Source organism: Osmerus eperlanus, chromosome 19 (assembly GCF_963692335.1).
Source record: "Osmerus eperlanus chromosome 19, fOsmEpe2.1, whole genome shotgun sequence".
NCBI lineage: Eukaryota > Metazoa > Chordata > Actinopteri > Osmeriformes > Osmeridae > Osmerus > Osmerus eperlanus.
Genome location: NC_085036.1, coordinates 1,025,221 through 1,044,232, shown reverse-complemented (window position 1 = coordinate 1,044,232; position 19,012 = coordinate 1,025,221). Strand labels below are relative to the sequence as shown.

The following is a 19,012-nucleotide window of genomic DNA, read 5'->3' as shown; positions in this document are numbered from 1 at the left end:
GGTTACCGGACCACACTCCGGGGGCCAGTCCAAAGCTGCTCGGGGGCCGGATTCGGCCCGCGGGCCGCCTATTGAAGAGCCCTGCTATAGCCTATAGTGCATTGTACGCAGCAAGCCAGACAGAAAAAAAGGAATACTAATAGGGGCCTGTGCCCTAGTAGAGTTTTATGTCTAACAACGCCTCTGCGTACAATACTTGGGCCAACTAACAGGTTAAGTCTCCAAACGTGTATTCTTAGCCGAGCAGCCAAACGTAGCTCCCTCGTCTCTCGTTCTGCAGGAATTCTGGGATACCTCCTCCAAGTGGAAAACTAGTATCGTTAAAAGTAATGGTTATTCTAATTTCTGATTGTCTTATACCCAATCACTGTGCATAGCTAGAATCTAAGCTTTGGGACTCTGGGAAACTGAGTACTGAAACTAAGTTACAGCTTAGTAATAAGAAAACAATAAAACTGGTGCAATAAAACACATTTCTATAGAGAGCCCTACAAGTAGTATGTGGATAGGATGAAATACAGTTGCTTTGAGTCAGTTTGACCCGTTTTAGGCTGAAATATAAGCACTGTCATGTCATGTGTGGCACTGAAATAAACATATTACTGACTAGTAACACTCCATTTCAATGCCAAAACCCTTTTCCCATGTATAAACCACCAAGATTAACATGGTAGAATAGTCAAAGTTGATGGGAAACCATTCACCCAGAAGTTTCATACAAAACAATGCAAATGCATTGAAAATCCAATTCAGGAGCTGAAAAGCACTTTAAAGCAATACAAATAGTCTCTAAAACTGATTCTGAAGCTAAAATCTTGTCAGTAGTATGTGGATAGGATGAAATACAGTTGATTTGAGTTAGTTTGACCTGTCATAAGGCTCAAATCTATCAGACCTGAGACCAGCCTGATAGACCAGCCTGTTAGACCAGATATGAGACTAGCCTGTTAGATCTGATCTGACACCAACCTGTTATACCTGATCTGAATCCAGCCTGTTAAATCTGACCTGGACCAGCCTGATAGACCAGCCTGTTAGATCTGATATGAGAACAGGCTGTTAGTTCTGACACCAACCTGTTATACCTGATCTGAGACCAGCCTGATGTATCTGACCTGAGACCAGCCTGTTAGATCTGATCTGAGACCAGCCTGAAAGACCAGCCTTTTATATCTTATCTGAGACCAGTCTGATAGATCTGACCTGAGACCAGCCTGATGGATCTGACCTGAGACCAGTCTGGTAGATCTGAACTGAGACCAGCCTGATGGATCTGACCTGAGACCAGCCTGATGGATCTGACCTGAGACCAGTCTGATGGATCTGACCTGAGACCAGCCTGATAATGATTACTCTGTAGTCCACCAAATTGGATTATTGCAAATTAATTATAACCTAATGCAAAACAACACATACATTTTCATTTATTAGCCAGGACACAAATGTTGAATATAAAACCTTATATTGATGCATACAAAATACCCAGCATGACAACCCAGCATGACAACTTAACATTCCAATCATGACATCCTGCCCTGTATCTAGGTTAAGACTAGTCTTTAACTTTTAAAAAATGTCAAAGAGTTGAATATGATGGCACAAGCAATTTGCGTAGATGGAATGCATTTATAAAAGTGGTTCAGGACTCTTATTTTAGTGGGGTGTCTGGGCTGTAAAATGGATGAGCAGTCTTTCAGTCTCAAAAACTGAACTGGTTCTTGATGTCCTTGATCTGTTTCATCATTTCAGCTATGTGCTCTCCCCTGGAAAGTAAAAGAAGAGAGAATAACATTCACACAACTGACACAACTTTCCCATGTTTGGTAGGATTCCCCAGAGGTCAACATAGTTACTTAAAGACTAAACTTAAAAAATGTGACATGACAATTAAAATACAATAGACCATCCATATGATGACATGGGTTAAGGCAATCTGATGTTTGTGCCAACTAGAGTTTCCACTGTGCCAATACTTACTGTTCTTTGATGACACCCTGGACACACTTCCTCTGGTGAACGTTGAGGGAGACAGTAGCTCTGGCTGGAGACACGCCTTTATCCATCTGCTTCTTTTGGTAGTCCATCTTCATGTTCACCTAGAGACACCAAGTCAACTCGGGTCATTACAGAAAGCAATTATGTAAATCGGCTGGTACAAAGTCTGACATTTTTTTCTCTCTCCATCACACAAAACGAGCCCCTTGGCGATTATATATTACACTTCTTCCATCAACTAGGCTGGCTTCTCACTGTTGACACCCCCACCACCACCCATACCTGTCAAATCTCCGGTGACAGCGCCCTGGGGTCTCGCTCCCAAGCCCCTCACCTGTTTGATGCCGTTACCCAGGTGTCGTAGCTGGTCGTTGATAGTCTGCAGCTCCTTCTTCATGTCCTTCTCACTGTCTGACAGGACGGGCAGCTGACTCCTCATGCTCCCCAACACCTGCTTCACCCTGGAGGGGGGGGGCGACAACATAGGCTTTCAGCAAGATCAGGGGGAATTTTTTCTTTATTTTTATCCTCAGTTTTTTAACACAAGTATCAAGGGACTGCAGGAAGGGAGTTCGTTAGCGTCAAAGAGTGCAGTCCCATGAAAATGGAAGGCAGACTTTAAATCCACGTTGTGTGAGGCATTACCTGTTCATGATGGCCTCCTGGCGGTACTTGGCGTCTTCGTACTTGTCGGCCAGATGCTCTGCTGCCTCTCGCAGGCTCTTCCTAACAAAGCACCATGTTGGGAATACATCCATTACTCTTGTGTGCTCATCCTAGATACTCTCTCACAATGTGCTAATGTTTAGCTTGCAGTAGCATTATGAGTTATTTTCAATAACATGATCATAGTGGTTATAGATTGCGGGAAACAATTGTCTATTTCAGAACTAGTGATCATTTTCTGTCGTTATCCTTTGGAACAGAAGCCTAGCTGCTTTTGAATATACTAGAGTGACAGCAGGTCTTGGAAAAAGGCACTGTGTCACATTGTATTGTTCAAGTGTTATCCCGTAGTTAGGTGGCATTTCTCTGTCTGCACGTCTGTCTGCTCTGGCTCATCATGCAGTGCTTCACCCTGTATTTTAACTTCACCTCTCTCTGTCAAATCTGGAAAATGGGGGAAAAGGGCAATGTGAGTTAAGATTAAAGAATATATTGTGCTTAGTAAAGTTATGCATTGTGCTTATTAAAGTTCTGTCTTATGAACTGAGAAGTGTGCTCAGGCTTAAACATTGAGTTTCGACCACAGTGTGGGAAGCAGGCTGTTCTTTGTGTCTCTATCTCTTCATTTTCAGAAATAACCTTGAAACTGGGTGGAGACGGCACCCGAGCAGGTGGGACACGTAGGCAAGAACAACTCCCTGATGCACGAGAGAAAAATCTCAACCCTCTTTTCATCTTTCTGTTTAAATTGCACTGTTGGACTTTGTGAACCAGCCCAAACTCTGTTGTGGGTAGGGAAACGTAGACAACCCCAGAGCTCTGTACTTGTTGATTTCCAACTGCTGCATTAAAGCTGATATTAATCGGACCTCTGCGACTCCAGACCACTCTTTCTAGAACACAGATTTGTGTCATTGAATACCATCATTACATATTGGAATAGACACAAAGAATTTCAGTCCTTCAAGATCTGGTGATGTCTTCTTGGGACAGAAGCACAATTGCTGAAGGGGCCTTGGGAAGGTCTTTCTCTGGAGCAGACCTGGGCCACATCAGCCCCACGCTACCTTTGTGCCCTTTCATCAAGTGCATGCAATACAATGAAACCAGTCGAACCGCCCTCCCAAAGGTAGGGCAGTGGTAAGCGTGAGTTTCTGTCCGTGCGTACCTCTCCTCTGTGCACAGAGCCAGGTCCTCCTGCTGCTTGTTCTTCTGTCCCGTCAGGAGTTTCACCCTGTAGGAGAACGGACTGTCAGCCAAAAAAACAACAAGCCTTCGTCCACACACCATATCCAGGAACAATGTATGTGTGTGAGAGATGGCGACCTTCTCTGCATCTCCTCCCGGGCCATGTCCTGTTTAAGAATGTACTCTTCTCTGAACACCTGTGTGGCTCTGCTGAGAAGCTGGAGACACTCTGGGGGGGGGGACAGCATGTCCTTATCGCCCGCCCTGACACAAACACACAAGTATTAGAGAGCAGAGCATGGAGTAGAGCTGTAGACTAAACTAAATTGGAAACCCCACACTCGGTTTACTACATGCTTCAGGGTGCGGGTATAGAGGGAGAGATGGGTGTTTTAATTCTAGAGACATAGTGGGACTCCTGTGCAATGCATTTATCTGAATGCTATGCTTTCATCCATTAACTATATAGGGAAGGCAGTATACAATCCCAATTCCCAAGAAGTTGGGACGCTGTGTAAAATGTAAATTAAAACAGAATGCAATCATTTGAAAATCTCGTAAACTCATAAGTCATTCACAATAGATAACTGAAAACATATTAAATGTTTAAACTTAGGAAATGTACAATTTTAAGGAAAAAATAAGGTAATTTGGAATTTGATGGCCGCAACACGTCTCAAAAAAGTTGGGAAGGGGGTAATAAAAGGCTGGAAAAAGTGTTGCTAAAATTAAACAGCTGGAGGAACATTTTGCAACTAACTAGGTTAATTGCAAACAGGTCAGTAACATGATTGGGTATGAAAAGAGTATCTTAGAGAGGTAAACCTGCATCTACATATTGTGGAACCAATTCAGAATAATGTTCCTCAACGTAAAATTGTGAAGACTTTGAATATCTCATCATCTACAGTACATACAGGGTTTCCCTGCAGCACTTTCCAGCACACGCCTGCCGCCTTATCTACATCGTCGTCAAAAAACAAAACAAAATGTATATCCGCCGTGTTACTCTGTCCTGTTTTCTCCCTTTCATTCCAAACCGTGACCAACGCCAGTCTCCCCTTCTCTGCCGAACGCATGAAAAAAACAAAAAAACAAACGTTCCATGAATTTGAAAAGAATCAGTTTTTACAAGCTTTAAATATGTGATATGCCTCCGAATCGTGTGATGTGTCAGAACAGCGGCATCTGGCGGTGGTTGAATGTCATTGCGCCATCATCGTTCGCCAAACATTCTACAACATTCTTTATCCGGGGAAAAGAAAACATTTGGGGGGGGGGAAGATGCTCATCTGGCATTTGGATAGCCGACAATCAACCTGTCGCATCGAGGTAAGATAATTATTCTAAATTATCTAAATTCTATAAATACTACTAGAACAACCTGTCAACTGTTCGCTCTAAGTATCTGAAATTATTATGATAGGCGTAATGATTTCTTATCAAGGTTAGTTTCGTTTACACGTGATTGTCTCATAGCTATACGTTTGACGATTGCACGTGATTTTCTCTCGCATTGTACACAGCCAAATGGAACGAAAAACAACTTAAAGATCCTGTAAAGTCAATTCCATGATTTGTTTCTCAGTACATTATATACGTGTGAAATGAGTTCCTAAAAGCATGTGCAAAGCATTAAAACTTTGTCGCACCGAAATGTGTAGTTAGACCGTAGAACAGTTTCTCTTACGTTTTCAGATCAGGTTTTAATGGGCGGGGCCAAAAAGTTACCCATCTACGTCATTTCGACCCATCTACGTCAGATCACTGACTGCTGCACTGTTATTGTAGCCTACATCAGATAGATAGCTAGATAGCTTCAGGATGTCTCCCTCCACCTGCAACTGCATCTTCCCTGGATGCAAAAACTTGAGCTGCGCTGCAACACTATTTAATTTCCCTATTGATGAGGAAAGGAAAAATAGGTGGATTGATTGTGTGAAGAGCCACGCTGATGGAAAGCTTCGGATAAACTCCAACAGCCGCCTCTACAGTGGATAAGAGAGTCTGCTAAATGACTAAATGCAGTGACCATTTCACGGAGGATAGTTTTAACATGGACCAGAGACAGACGGGGTTTGCGGACACACGGCTTCTCTTGCAGCGCGGAGCCGTACCGAGCATCGCCCTCCCGGCCGTTCCTCTTCCGGTTGCACCTGGACAATCCACCGCCGCCAGCAGTTCATCACTCTGTTCTGTGTGCTTGTTATAATTATACTAAATAACTTTTCCAGAGGTATCTCTGCTATGAGTTAATGCAAACTGCTAAATTGATATTAGGCTACTCAGTGTAGAATGATGGTATTTTGGTGAAATGGTAGCTAATGTGTTAGAAGTAGCCTAGTTGGGAGCTCACTGTCTGCTGTCTCTGCTGTTACAGCTCAGGGGAACATTTCATTTATATGCATCTGTATGTTTCACTCATTGAACAAATGAATTATAATTCTATACGGTTTTGTTCGGCTTGATGTAGCGTCCATTATCTGGGTCGGAGGTAGGCACTAGGCAGCGAGGGGCGGAGCTTCAGCTCCTTCAGGCGACACGCCCCCCCAGTCTAAAGCAGAGAAGACTGCTGATTTTTTTTCACGATTTCAAAGCCAAATTTAACATACTTGTCTGTGTTATTTTTTCATTCAAATTTGGATGGATAGTTAATAACACATTATTCTGTGGTATGGCAAACTTAAAACTCGTTTTCAGGTCCACTTTATTAGTAAAGTACTGGAAAAGATAGTTTTAGTCCAATTCAATTCTTTTCTTGAAGAAAATAACATCCTGGAAGTCTCGCAGTCAGGTTTCAGGAAATATCACAGTACTGAAACTGCTCTCACCAAAATAATTAGCGACCTCAGACTAAACTCTGATGCAAATAAAGTCTCTATCCTTATCCTGTTAGATCTCAGTGCAGCATTTGATACAATTGATCACGACATCCTAATCAATAGACTGGAAAAGCTTATTGGGTTCACGGATAGTGTATTGAACTGGCTGAAATCATATATCACAGGAAGGAAGTTTTATGTTAGTTTAGGTGACCATAGGTCCAAGAAACATGAGAACTGCTACGGGGTTGCTCAAGGAAGCTGCTTAGGTCCATTACTTTTTTCTCTTTATATGTTACCACTCGGCGACATAATCAGAGAACATCACATAGATTTCCATAGCTATGCGGATGACACACAACTATATATATCCACTGAACCCAATGATGCAACGGCCATCAATTCCATTACCAACTGCCTGTTGGCTATAAACAAATGGATGAATGATAACTTTCTTAAATTAAATGAAGACAAAACCGAAGTCCTACTATGTGGCCCCAAATCCAAAAGAGAGATGCTTATTAAGAATCTTGGAGGCTTAACCCCCTGTTTTAAACCAGAGGTGACGAGTCTCGGTGTAATCCTGGACTCAGATTTGAATTTCAACTCTCACATTAATAAAGTGACCAAAACAGCTTTCTTTCACCTGAGGAATATAGCAAAGGTACGACCATTCATAAACCAAAATGATGCAGAGAAGTTAATTCATGCTTTTATATCCAGCCGGCTGGACTACTGTAACACACTTTTCACTGGTCTTCCCAAGAAAACCACTGAAAGACTACAGCTCATTCAAAATTCTGCAGCTAGATTATTAACCAAAACTAAAAGGAGAGAATACATTAGTCCTGTCCTAGCTACTTTACACTGGCTCCCTGTTACCTTCAGAATTGACTTTAAGGTCCTTTTCCTCACATACAAAGCTCTACACGGACAAGGACCTAGCTACATTGCTAACTCCTTTATAAACTACACACCAGCTAGAACACTGCGATCATCAAATGCAGGCCTATTAGAGGTCACCAGAAGCAGTCATAAGAAGATTGGTGATTCGGCCTTTGTCAATTACGCCCCAAAACTATGGAACAAATTACCCATAAATATTAGGGAAGCAAACACTCTAGACATTTTTAAAAGACAGCTTAAAACCTACCTTTTTACCGAAGCATTTAAGTAATTTGATCTCAAAAGGGTTTTCCTACTTTTTAAAGTTGTTTTCTCTCTTGAACAGAGATCTTATTGGGATTTTTATTTTTGTTTGAATTGTTTATCACTTGTATTATTGTTTTTATTGCTTTTATGTAAAGCACCTTGAGCTACAATTCTTGTATGAAATGTGCTATATAAATAAAGTCTTACTTACTAAAGTCTTACTTTACAGGATCTTTAAAATTGCGGGCTTCTTCGTACGACGAACCAGGCCTACCTCTATGGAGTCAAATTAGGGTAAATAATATTTGGCATCCGTAGAAATCGTTTTGCATCCGTAGAAGTGTTGGTCCAAAATATTTAGCATAATGCCACACTTTTTTACGGATGCTTATCTATTTCTACGGATGCAAAACCTTTTTACAAAAGCACAACTTTCTCTACGGGTGCAAAGCGTTCTCCACGGATGCAAAACTTTCTCTGCGGATGCAATGTTCCCAGACATATACAGACTGTTGTTAAAAGAAGAGGGGATGCTACACTGTGGTAAACATGGCCTTGTCCCAACTTTTTTGAGACGTGTTGCTGCCATCAAATTCAAAATTACCTTATTTGTTACTTAAAATTGTACATTTCATTAGTTTAAACATGTGATATGTTTCCTATGTTCTATTGTGAATAAAATATGAGTTTATGAGATTTGCAAATCATTGTATCCTGTTTTTGTATTGTATTTTACACAGCGTCCCAACTTTTTGGGAATTGGGGTTGTAATAACAAACAGCACTAAGTCATTGAAGTTGTGTTGGCGATGTGTGTGGTGTGTGTCGCGGTACTTCCTGGTTACCACACCTCAGCATTAGGGGATTGGTGGAACTACGGGCCAGGATGCTGCGGATGTGCTGTTCAAAGGAGTCGTCGGCCAATCCCCGCAAAGGGGAGCTGGCCAAATCCATCCCTAACTGGGAGCAGAGTAGGGGGGGCGAGGGGGGGCGAATGGAATTCCTGAAAACACACACGCGTACGCACACTAACACTTAACCAGCGACTTATTTGAGCCTCAATGAATAAAGAATGTTCAACTGCCATGAGAGTCGATTCAATACATTCAGTTAAGGACAGCCAAATATAACTTTGTGGTACACAACTGTCAATTTAGTCAAGGATTGACTACATTCAAATAGAAGTGTTTTGTGTGCGTTTTGACAAACCGTACAGCAATGGCAGCAGAAGACACTCATAAGTGCTGGTGATGCAGACCATGGTGGCTCCCAGAGACAGGTCAGACACAATCCAGAAACCACGCACTGGGGCTGACATGCTGGGGCAAGAGGATGATGTGAGAGGGAGAAGTGAGAGTGAGAGAGGGAGGAGAGAGAAAGAGAAGGAGGGGGCAGGAGGATGACAGTAGAGGGAGGAAGGGGGCAGGAGGATGACAGGAGAAAGGGAAGAGGGAGCAAGATGACAGGAAAGGGAGGAAAAGAAGGAGAACAGAGAGAGAGGAGGGGGCAGGAGAATGACAAGAGAGGAAGGAAGGGGGCAGGAAGATGACAGGAAAGAGAGGGAGGGAGGGACAAAGGATGGAGGGAGCAGGAGGATGACAGGAGAGGGATGGAGCGAAGGAGAGAGTGAGGGAAGGGAAAGCAAAGAGCGAGATACAGACTCCATCATTATCGAGGTGACATGTTGCAGCACATGACAAGAACAACCCAACTTCGAACATATATATCTCGGGGGAGGAGTCGAGTGACGTGGAGCCCTGGAGCTGGCTCTACCTGGTAGTGAGCGGCCGGGTGCAGAGTATGTGCTCCACGATGCAGCGGTGCTCCGAGGCCAGCTCCTGGAGACTATCCTTATCCTCCTCACCTGGAACGGGACACAGACAGGGAGCAGTTTGAATCATGTCGACTCCAATGGGAGACCTGGGCCCTGTTCCATAAAGCGAGTTTACCGAATAAGCCAGGCTTATGTCAGTTAGTCGAACTCATTTCATTCATTCGGTTCCATAAAGCCAGCTCAATGTAGTTCAAACTCAGCTATTATGGCAACTTATGCTGCGAAATTAACCTGGGCTGCGTTCCCTGAAAGTATCGTAAGCCTAAATTGATCGTAGAATTCATCGTACGACGGATCTTAGTTTTACGGCCCGTTAACAAAGCCATCGTAGCTAAAGTGTCTCTTGAAAGCGCTTAGATTAGCCTGCTCCCTACGAGCATGTTTGGGAAACGCACGTAATAAATCATGATGGTTTCGTTATTTGCTCGATCGTTGCTAAGATCCATCGGTATCGAGAAACGCAGCCCTGGTCTGGGGCAGGCTAACACACTTAGCGTGTGTTGTTGCTTAACCAGACGTTACACGTAACACTGACCCAAAGAAAAAACAATGATGGGGTACAACAACAACTGTCTGGGGTAAGGCTTTTTTTTCTTTTTTACACCACTATCAGTTCAATATGTACATTTATTGAAAATCTACAAAAAATAAATGTATGCATTAAACAATGATGAACAATGATTTCAGAACGATACTAACCTACATTGCCTACTTTAAACTTTTGGCTATATGGTAGTTTGTGATGTTTAGGCTGATGCTACATATCTCATTCTAAATGATCCCAGTATAATTATCATAGATACGTAATAGTTAACAGTAGCCTACAATTGCAAAATGAACCTAAATCTTTCCTCCAATTACCCGACACAAAAAACATGTTAAAAAGTTAGGCTACTGGATAATGTATTGGTTAATAGTATTTATTTAAAACAATGTCCAAAAAATCTATCTAGATGTGTTTAGAGGGTGTATGTTTTTTTAATCAATGAAGTAAAGGTCTATAAAAAAAGTACCTCGACCTACGTAGCCAATTGTTCATGTCAATCATGGCGTATCATTTTATTTTAATGAAGTGGTGGATGAGCTGGCATAGCATGGGGCTTAAAGAGAACGTTTTTTTGGGAAGAAGTCACGTGGTTGGGAACATTGCATTTTGCCGTGTTGGATCGATATGATCTTTATTCTACCACTCGGCTGCTAAAGAATGGGGTGCACCCGCAATTATCTTTACTTCTTGAATCTGACTTGAATTAGTGGGATTGCGTGAACTAGAATTGGCCTTTATTGAAACGCTTTAGCCCTGACTGACTTGTTAGTTTAATTCAAGTTTAGGACTTTAATCCGTTTTTGAGCAGCCTTTATGGAACAGAACTGAACGGTTAGAAGCAGTTCAAGTAGCATCCTGTACACAATAAACAACCCAACTTTGAAACCAAGTCAACCTTTCCTGGCCCCCTACTCACCGGACTGAAGGAACTTGTGGAGTTTGTTGAACCAGGTGAGGCCCACACTGTGCACCCCTGCCTCGTGTGTGCAGTGATATCTGTGCTGGCACAGCGGGTCTGAAACAGAAGACAAGCATTGATCAGGGAACATTCTATCGCGTAGGAAAACTTGAAATGACTAAGCACGCCATGAGTAATTTCCATCTTTCCAATAAGTTCTATCTCCAAGCTGGTGTTAAACAGTTGCTCCTGCCCCTCCTCTCACCTCTGTGCAGTCTGATTGGGCAGGTGAAGTCAGAGTCGGTTGGCTCGTCCTCTTCCTCACCAGCAGCCAGTCTGAGGGTGAGCTCCAGCTCCACACACTCAAACACATAAAGGGACGGGACCGCATCCACTCCACGGACCCACCTCTCCACAGCCTGTCCATACAGGCGCAGCCCAAGAGACAGTGGGGGGGGGGAGGAGAAAAAGAGGGCGTGCGGGAGAGATGGTCAGAGTGAGAGGGAGGGGAGAGAGGGCAGGGGGGGAAAAAGAGTGTGGTAGAGAGGGAGAGAGAGAAAGAAACGTAGAGAAGGAGGGAAAGAAGGAGAGAGAGAAAGATAAAAGGGGAGAGAGGGAGGGAAACTGCATTGGTAAACATGGTGCGGGGAGAGAGAGAGCGATAGAGAAAGTTTATTTGTGGTGGTTCGAGTGGTTTCTAGCTCACCCCCACCTCCTCGTCCTCCTCCTCAGCCTCCAACACCACACAGTGGTAGAGCGTGCCCGTCTCAGTGGCTATCACCAGGATGTTGGGGACGCAGGGCAGGCAGAGCACGGCGCAGGCGTCGTAGCCGTAGTTATCCTCCGCTGCTGGGTACATGGGCAGTGGGCCCACAGGCTTGCTGAAACTGTTGCCACTGATAGAAAAGGACGATTGGAGACCAAATAAACAGACCGGTATAACTTCTTGTCACCTATATCTAAATGGAAATTAAATTCCATTCAAACAACTTTATTGTCTATCACATGATGATAGGAAATTGTCTCTGGTCACAAACAGCATGAAACAACCATGAAAGACTCGCATTCAATAACATAAAAACACAAAAAGTCCATGAATAAATAAAGAGGTGTGCAAAGCCGCATTAAATAGTAGAGACTGTATATGATCTCGTTTAAAATGCCTGATAGGAGCATTTGGTTGGAGGCTAAGCTGCATGAATATTAATACCACACCTTGGAGAAGCTACAGTGGAGTGTGTTGATCCCTGTGTGCTATTCGAATTTCTTAAATAATAGTCATATTCAAATTCTTAAGACATTACTTTAAAGGGGGGGGGGGGGGGGGGGGAGTACTGTATTGCTTCCTAAGCCCACAAGCAAGCGCATGAGCAAATATAGGCCCTGCCAAATCAAGCATCGCATTTTTTATTTAAATGAAATTACTTTGTTTAAAGTGCATATAGTTTTTAAACAACCATTCATAAATCTAATATAATTTCCCAAATGTGCATCAGTAATATAAGAAAGCACGCTTCAACAGACAGCATAATGTATTAGGCTATGTTTAGACAAAATGGAAAACTAACATTCCGAAACTCCCATTCGGGAAGAAAAGACTGCATGTGTGTTCTCAAGTTTGATGTTATGGAGTGATATAGCAGCGGTAAAAAAATAAAAAATAAAATAATAAAAAAAAACGTATTTTGTAAGTACTGTAAGAAACGCTGTTATATCACTCCATAACATCAAGTTTTTACACACATGCAGTCTTCTCATCCCAAAGAGTTTTCTTACATTTACATTTAGTCCTTTAGCAGACGCTCTTATCCAGAGCGACTTACAGTAAGTACAGGGACATTCTCCCCGAGGCAAGAAGGGTGAAGTGCCTTGCCCAAGGACACAACGTCATTTTGCACAGCCGGGAATCGAACCAGCAACCTTCGGATTACTAGCCCAATTCCCTAACCACTCAGCCACCTGACTCCCTCTTGAGTGTGTCAGTTTCAGAATGACAATTTGCCATTTTGTCATAAGATCCTCTCCAAGTCCGACTCCTCACTGTCACACTTAAAATTTGAATGCATGAATGTGCAATTTGTATTTATTTATTTCAATTCTAATTTGACAGCACTACAGGTGACACGTTTTTACCTGTGTGTGAGGCTGGTATAGCTCATGTAGGTCTCTCCGTTCTCATAGAGGATGTAGAGGGGGAAAATCAGCATGTTCTCCTTAGAGCGCTGGCCTGAGATGTGGCGAGGGGTGCCAGACACCGGCCCAAAGTCGAACGCCACGGCAATCTCTCCCAGAGACGCTGCATAGGAGCGCCTGTTGGATGGACGAGGGGGAGGGTAGAGGAGATTGGGCAATCATCCCAGTTGGAATTGGAGTAAGTGGTAGAGAGACTTCATAACCCAGAATTCTGTCAGGGTAAGATTCTAAAATAGCCAGTTGTCTCACCCCCGAGTGTGAACGCTGCTGTCATCCTCCGACTGAGACACAGAGAGAACTTTGGAAGGAGTATGAGGCTCTTTCAACCCATAAAACCTACAGATACATACACACAGAAAATAACAACTATTGAGTTAATTTCAGTTCATTAACAACTGAAAACTACAGTTCTGGAAATAGGCGTGCTTACTAACACCACAGCTACAACTCAACGATAAAGAATCCAAAACCCATAATTTTACGTGAATAAGATGGAAACTATTGAAATGCTGTGGATGAATACTTGATAGTGGTACTGTGGACCAACCTGACGGTGTTGTCAGAGGTGAGCAGCACCAGGTGAGGCTCTTCCGTCTCACTGGGGTACCAGGTCGCCTGCCGCAGGGTCACTGACGCCGAGCTGGTGAAGAAACGCTCCGCAACAGGGATAGTCCTGACACACACACAAAATAAAGTAAAAACTCACTTGTGCTAGTAGACATTAGTTTTCCTACTTCTCCGGTCCTCATTTAAACTATTTTTGGAAGCTGCTCTCTTACTTTCTACTTCATGAACATCAAGCTTAGAGATATGAGGAAACAAAACTGAAATACAGTCACTAACCATATCTAAATAGGAACTCTACAGGATGTTCTACAGACTTAAAGTGATCTTGAATAACTAGTGCCCAGTGCCTGTGATGCAGTCGGTGATTAAGATGCCAGTGAAACACACAAATTCAGATTACTTGAACTATGCACAGTGCCCGTGATCAAATTGGTGGCACACACACTGGAATTATGGATAGAGCACAGTGCCAGCAATAATCTCGGTGACACATATTTCTGGAATTATAGATTACAAAAATTCAGCAGCAGCGGCGGGTCAAAATTCCTTGAACATTTTGGGGCATAAATAGACTCGGACCCCATCGCATCTTTCTCTTCTGGGAGTAAAGATTTTAGCTAACAAACTCATCTGAAAATACAATCAAGAATATTAACATATATTTATACCTATCTTAAGTAAACGTTGTTGGAATTTATTTTATTTACAGAAGTTACGTTACTGCTATATTCACTGAGTTTGCTAGTCTAACTAGCTTGAGTAGTGTAGTTCTAGCTCTAGCTCTAGCTCTAGCCAAAGTTACTAAACTAGCTGGAGAAAAAAAATCACAATGAATTAAATGATAATAATTAATTGGCCATCAACATCACAAACATTACATTGTGAATATTAATTTCAACAAATATATAGCTAACTTAACGTTAGCTAGCTAGTTAAATGTACGATTTCTCTTGCGCTAACTGGATGATCCTCTGCCCTGGCTGAGCGGAGATAAGTGGTCCGTAGTGATGGGAAGTTTGGATCATTTTACGGACTCTGTTCTTTGAATCTCGTTCATTAAAAAGAACAAATCCTTTTTCAATTCATTTCACCTGATTCAAATGCATGTTCGTTACCAGGCTTCTACAGAGCTAGATAACGACCCAGTTATTTGAATCAGGTGTGTTGGAGCAGGGAAACATCTAAAACATGCAGGACAGGTGGTACTTGAGGACAGGTTTGAGAACCACTGGCCTATAGGAATGACCGGCACTGTCTAGGTGTGCTTCTCAGGAGGAAATCCTAGTGCATAACTGAGATGAGTAACCTAAAATAATACAACTAGCCGGCTTATCATACAGTGCAATAGGCTATAGTTTATTTGTGCCTGCAACCGAACTAAAGGTTGTTAAAAAACGACACACACAATAATATTAATAACAATAAACTAAACTAGAGAGGGTACAATTTCTGGGGAAATTGTAGGGTGTGCTTGCTTGCGTCGGTTGCACAGGGGTACGTTTTTGAATGACATTTTTACAACTGATATTTCTGTATATTTTATATAAAAATGCATAGGGCCTACTTATTATTTATAGAGATTACATAGATTTTGCTGCTCAGTTACAACTCAAAACACGAGTAAAGTGTAGAATGAAATATGATGTCTTCATTTCCCCTGCAAGAGGCAGCCTCATAGCTGAATCAAAACGAATACATTTGGCAGACCGGTCTAAAAATTGACCTAATCTCTATGACTTAAAACGTCCTTTTAAGTTTTCCCTTCTCGTGATATTTTCAGGCATTTAGCCTACCGCATTCATTCATAATAAAGAACCCCCTTTGAAGATTATTCTACGACGTTACCGGCAGTAGAAGATGGAATCGCGATTCAAACAGTACCATCTTCTAACTGAAAATATGCCCCCAAAAACGTAAATAAGCTTGACATTTATTTAGTGGAAAATCGCTCATTCATAAAAAGCTCACTGGTAGCGATCATTGTCAGTAACAACGCAAAATGCGATATAGCCCTGTGTGGAGAAGCTGCCCCGGTAAATTCTACTACAGTACACTAGACTACTGCTGTGTTCGTCTTGGTAGCGATTGCGCTGGTTGAATTCGATTGAACGTTCCGTTGTACGGTTTAGGCTGAAATTAATTATTTTCATGAACAGATTGACAAAGTTTAGGCTGTGGCAATGAAGTTCAGGTTAGTAGTCAGATAGTTTCACCTATTGAAAGACTTTTGATTTAAGTAAGGGGAGTGCCGAACATGTTCTGTCGCCGTTTGACTTCCTAAACAGCTGTGTACTGTAGATGTTTTTGTAGTGTCTCGCGTAAGCTACAGCGTTGCAGTGAGCAACACTGGTTTGAAACCACAGGTAATGATAATTTCACCAACAAATCGTTTACTTGTAATGTAATGTCATAATAAATCCTACAACGAAAATGTATTTGTGAGGAATGTTTATTTTAACGATTGAAAACAGATGCATCATAGACCACTGTAGTATGTGTTGCCCGGGCAACAGAGGCTAATGTCATGCTAATGCTTCAGTGAAATAGTAGACTACCGTTTCCGAAAGTAGATGTGGGCCTACTTCCTTAATAATATCAGCTAATATTGTACATTACATTTCACAATTGTGTTTCACATCACAAAGTAAAATGAGTAAATAGTTATCACCCTGGCCTCTTTGCTTGTGGCGTTTCTGCAGCTGCCTTGCAGTAAAGCTATAGTTAGCCTAGCTATCCCCCAAGTTAACAGATGCGAAACGAATGTTCTGCTACAGGTAGTCACACGTGTTTTCGTGACGTTAGTGACGTAGTGACGTTAGTAACGTCAGTGACTGTGGTTAGCAAATTAGCCACCGTTAGCTTCACTTTTCGCCACAAAAACTTAACTTCAGCCTAAACCATGCAACGGAACGTAAATAAAAATACAAGCAACTCAATCGCTACCAAGACGAAACTTTTGACACCTAGGTTGTCTATGTAGGCCAAATATTGACAAAGATTTAGGGGGGCAAAAATAAATAATAATAATAAATATATATGTGAGAGAACAAAGGTTGTGCTCTCGCCGAAGGCTTGAGCACACCCAAATATGAACCGGGTGAAATGCGTGAGTGAGACTTGAGATCCCTGCATTAGCTGCGTTACAGACTCTGAAAACAGCGAAAACTAAAATAAATGGTATACCTTAAAGTAAATTGACCTAATTCTGAAAGAAAGTAGGTACACTATAAGTAGAACCGTCGCATGGGTTGTGCCAACTGTGCGACCGCACAGGTCCTCGCGCCACTGGGGGCCTCGTGCCTGCATGGTTTGCAATCACGAAATTCTATTTTAATTTTTTACTTTCAATATTTTTTTTTCCTGTTCTGGACTCGATGTGCACTAAAATGAAATTACTGTTTGTCAAAAAATCGAATATATTTTTTCATTCATGATTTACGTTACGCCACAGGGCGTTTGTGCACGCCCTGTGAGAGTGCGAGGAGGAAGGAGTGTGTGATTCTTGCGCATGCATCACGGTGTATGTCAATAAGCAAGGCCTCGTATGTTAAGTTCGCACAGGGCCTTACACCACCCCTGCGACGGCTCTGACTATAAGATAACACACGTGATGACACGCATGTCCGTTTTCTTGAAGACACAGTAGCCTGCAGCTTTTATCACTGTGATTCAACTGCATGTTTCAGAGCATAAAAGTACTGTTTTTTCTTAATGCCAGTATCGTACTGTTCCTAAAAAGCCAGTACCTTGGAACGGTACCAGTACCAGTATACTGTGCAACACTAATGTACATGTTATATTTTCGTTCTTAATTTTTGCAAATCTATCAAAAATATTCAACAAAATGTTTTCACTTTGACATCATGAGGGAGTCTGTTGGCTGAGCGGTGAGGGAATCGGGCTAGTAATCCGAAGGTTGCCAGTTCGATTCCCGGTCATGCCAACTGACGTTCTGTCCTTGGGCAAGGCACTTCACCCTACTTGCCTCGGGGGAATGTCCCTGTACTTACTGTAAGTCGCTCTGGATAAGAGCGTCTTACTCAGCGTGAGCTATCCCCCTGTGAGCGTCTTACTCAGTAAACTCAACATGACCGAGAGTTGAGAGAGCAAAGAGAACAAAACTGGCAGCAATTTTTTGGGGGGGAAATGTCTAAATGCTTATCCAAACAACGTCAATCGAGGCACTGCACTCTGTTGGATTATAAAATGAACACCTGCAAAATAGGAGTGCCCTGTTCTTTAGATAATCATGGGAAACTCGCTGCCCTAAAATTCCATTCAACATAGGCCTACACACTGTATACAAAAATGACGCGTTCTCACAAATACAAGGACAGAGATTCCTGGCATTATTAGAGAGATCCTGGTGGAAATCCTCAGTCAGTGGTTTGCTTACCTTTTGACTTTTACTTCTAGAGCTAGGTTTCATGACAATAATTCCATTAAAAAGCTTTATTGTAAAAAACAAAATAAAAAAGTACGTTGTTTGATAGATTACTTCTAGCTACTTACTTGCAGTTGATTTTATTTCTTCCACCCTCGAACTCAGACTTTTTGCCCCATCGTTGCGGTAGTTCCAGAACCGTGACACCTCGCTGTCCAATGAGTGCAACATGATACTGTGTTGGACTGAGCAGGACCTGACAGACTTCGAACCGCGGCGGGTTGATGCTGAGTAGAGTCTATGTAAGTTAAGGAGGGGAGAACATTAGTAGCCTATATAAAATGTAGTAAGCCTGGCCACAGTGCAGCGAATATTTGTTATTGGTGGTCTATCCTATGCTCTGAAATGAATGTGTTATATGCTTACAAAAACAACATCAAATCTAGCCAGCCAGTTTGTTATCTACATTACCTGATATTTCGCGCTGTCCGAACTCTGCTCTGTGTTGAGCTGCCTCAAGTTGGTTGTGTAAAAAACGCTGTCTGCATCATTCCATAAGAATACATCTCCGTTCAAACAAAATATTAGATTTTTAGCTGTCCTCTTGTGGTTAGCTTTTGGTTCAGACCCGAGGTTTTCTCGTAATTTAGCAAAAATGTCATGATTTGGCAACTCATTTCGCCAGCACTCTCCAGCAAACGCCGCCATTTTTTCTGTCGTCTGAAGATGACGTATGCTGAAACCCTACCAATGAAAGTGAGTTTGGA

At 42.3% G+C, this 19,012-nt stretch overlaps 1 protein-coding gene across 2 annotated transcripts; it reads right to left on the bottom strand.

The window, feature by feature from the left end:
- Positions 1 to 1,407: 1,407 nt before the first annotated feature.
- nup88 (nucleoporin 88) lies at positions 1,408 to 18,984 on the bottom strand. 2 transcript variants are annotated; one of them, XM_062485521.1, is made up of 18 exons: positions 18,717 to 18,984; positions 18,374 to 18,543; positions 13,842 to 13,967; positions 13,544 to 13,630; positions 13,235 to 13,411; positions 11,808 to 11,997; positions 11,367 to 11,520; positions 11,120 to 11,218; positions 9,596 to 9,686; positions 9,037 to 9,141; positions 8,673 to 8,825; positions 3,988 to 4,113; positions 3,830 to 3,895; positions 3,091 to 3,105; positions 2,641 to 2,721; positions 2,330 to 2,456; positions 1,978 to 2,096; positions 1,408 to 1,763 (listed from the first exon to the last, which is right to left on the bottom strand). In XM_062485521.1, the coding sequence occupies exons 1-18, from the start codon at positions 18,951 to 18,953 to the stop codon at positions 1,700 to 1,702; spliced, it is 2,187 nt and encodes a 728-aa protein (XP_062341505.1). In that variant the 5' UTR covers positions 18,954 to 18,984; the 3' UTR covers positions 1,408 to 1,699. The 2 variants fall into 2 exon arrangements, with proteins under 2 accessions (XP_062341505.1, XP_062341506.1); XM_062485522.1 differs by lacking the exon at positions 3,091 to 3,105 and having other exon boundaries at positions 18,717 to 18,983.
- Positions 18,985 to 19,012: the final 28 nt, after the last annotated feature.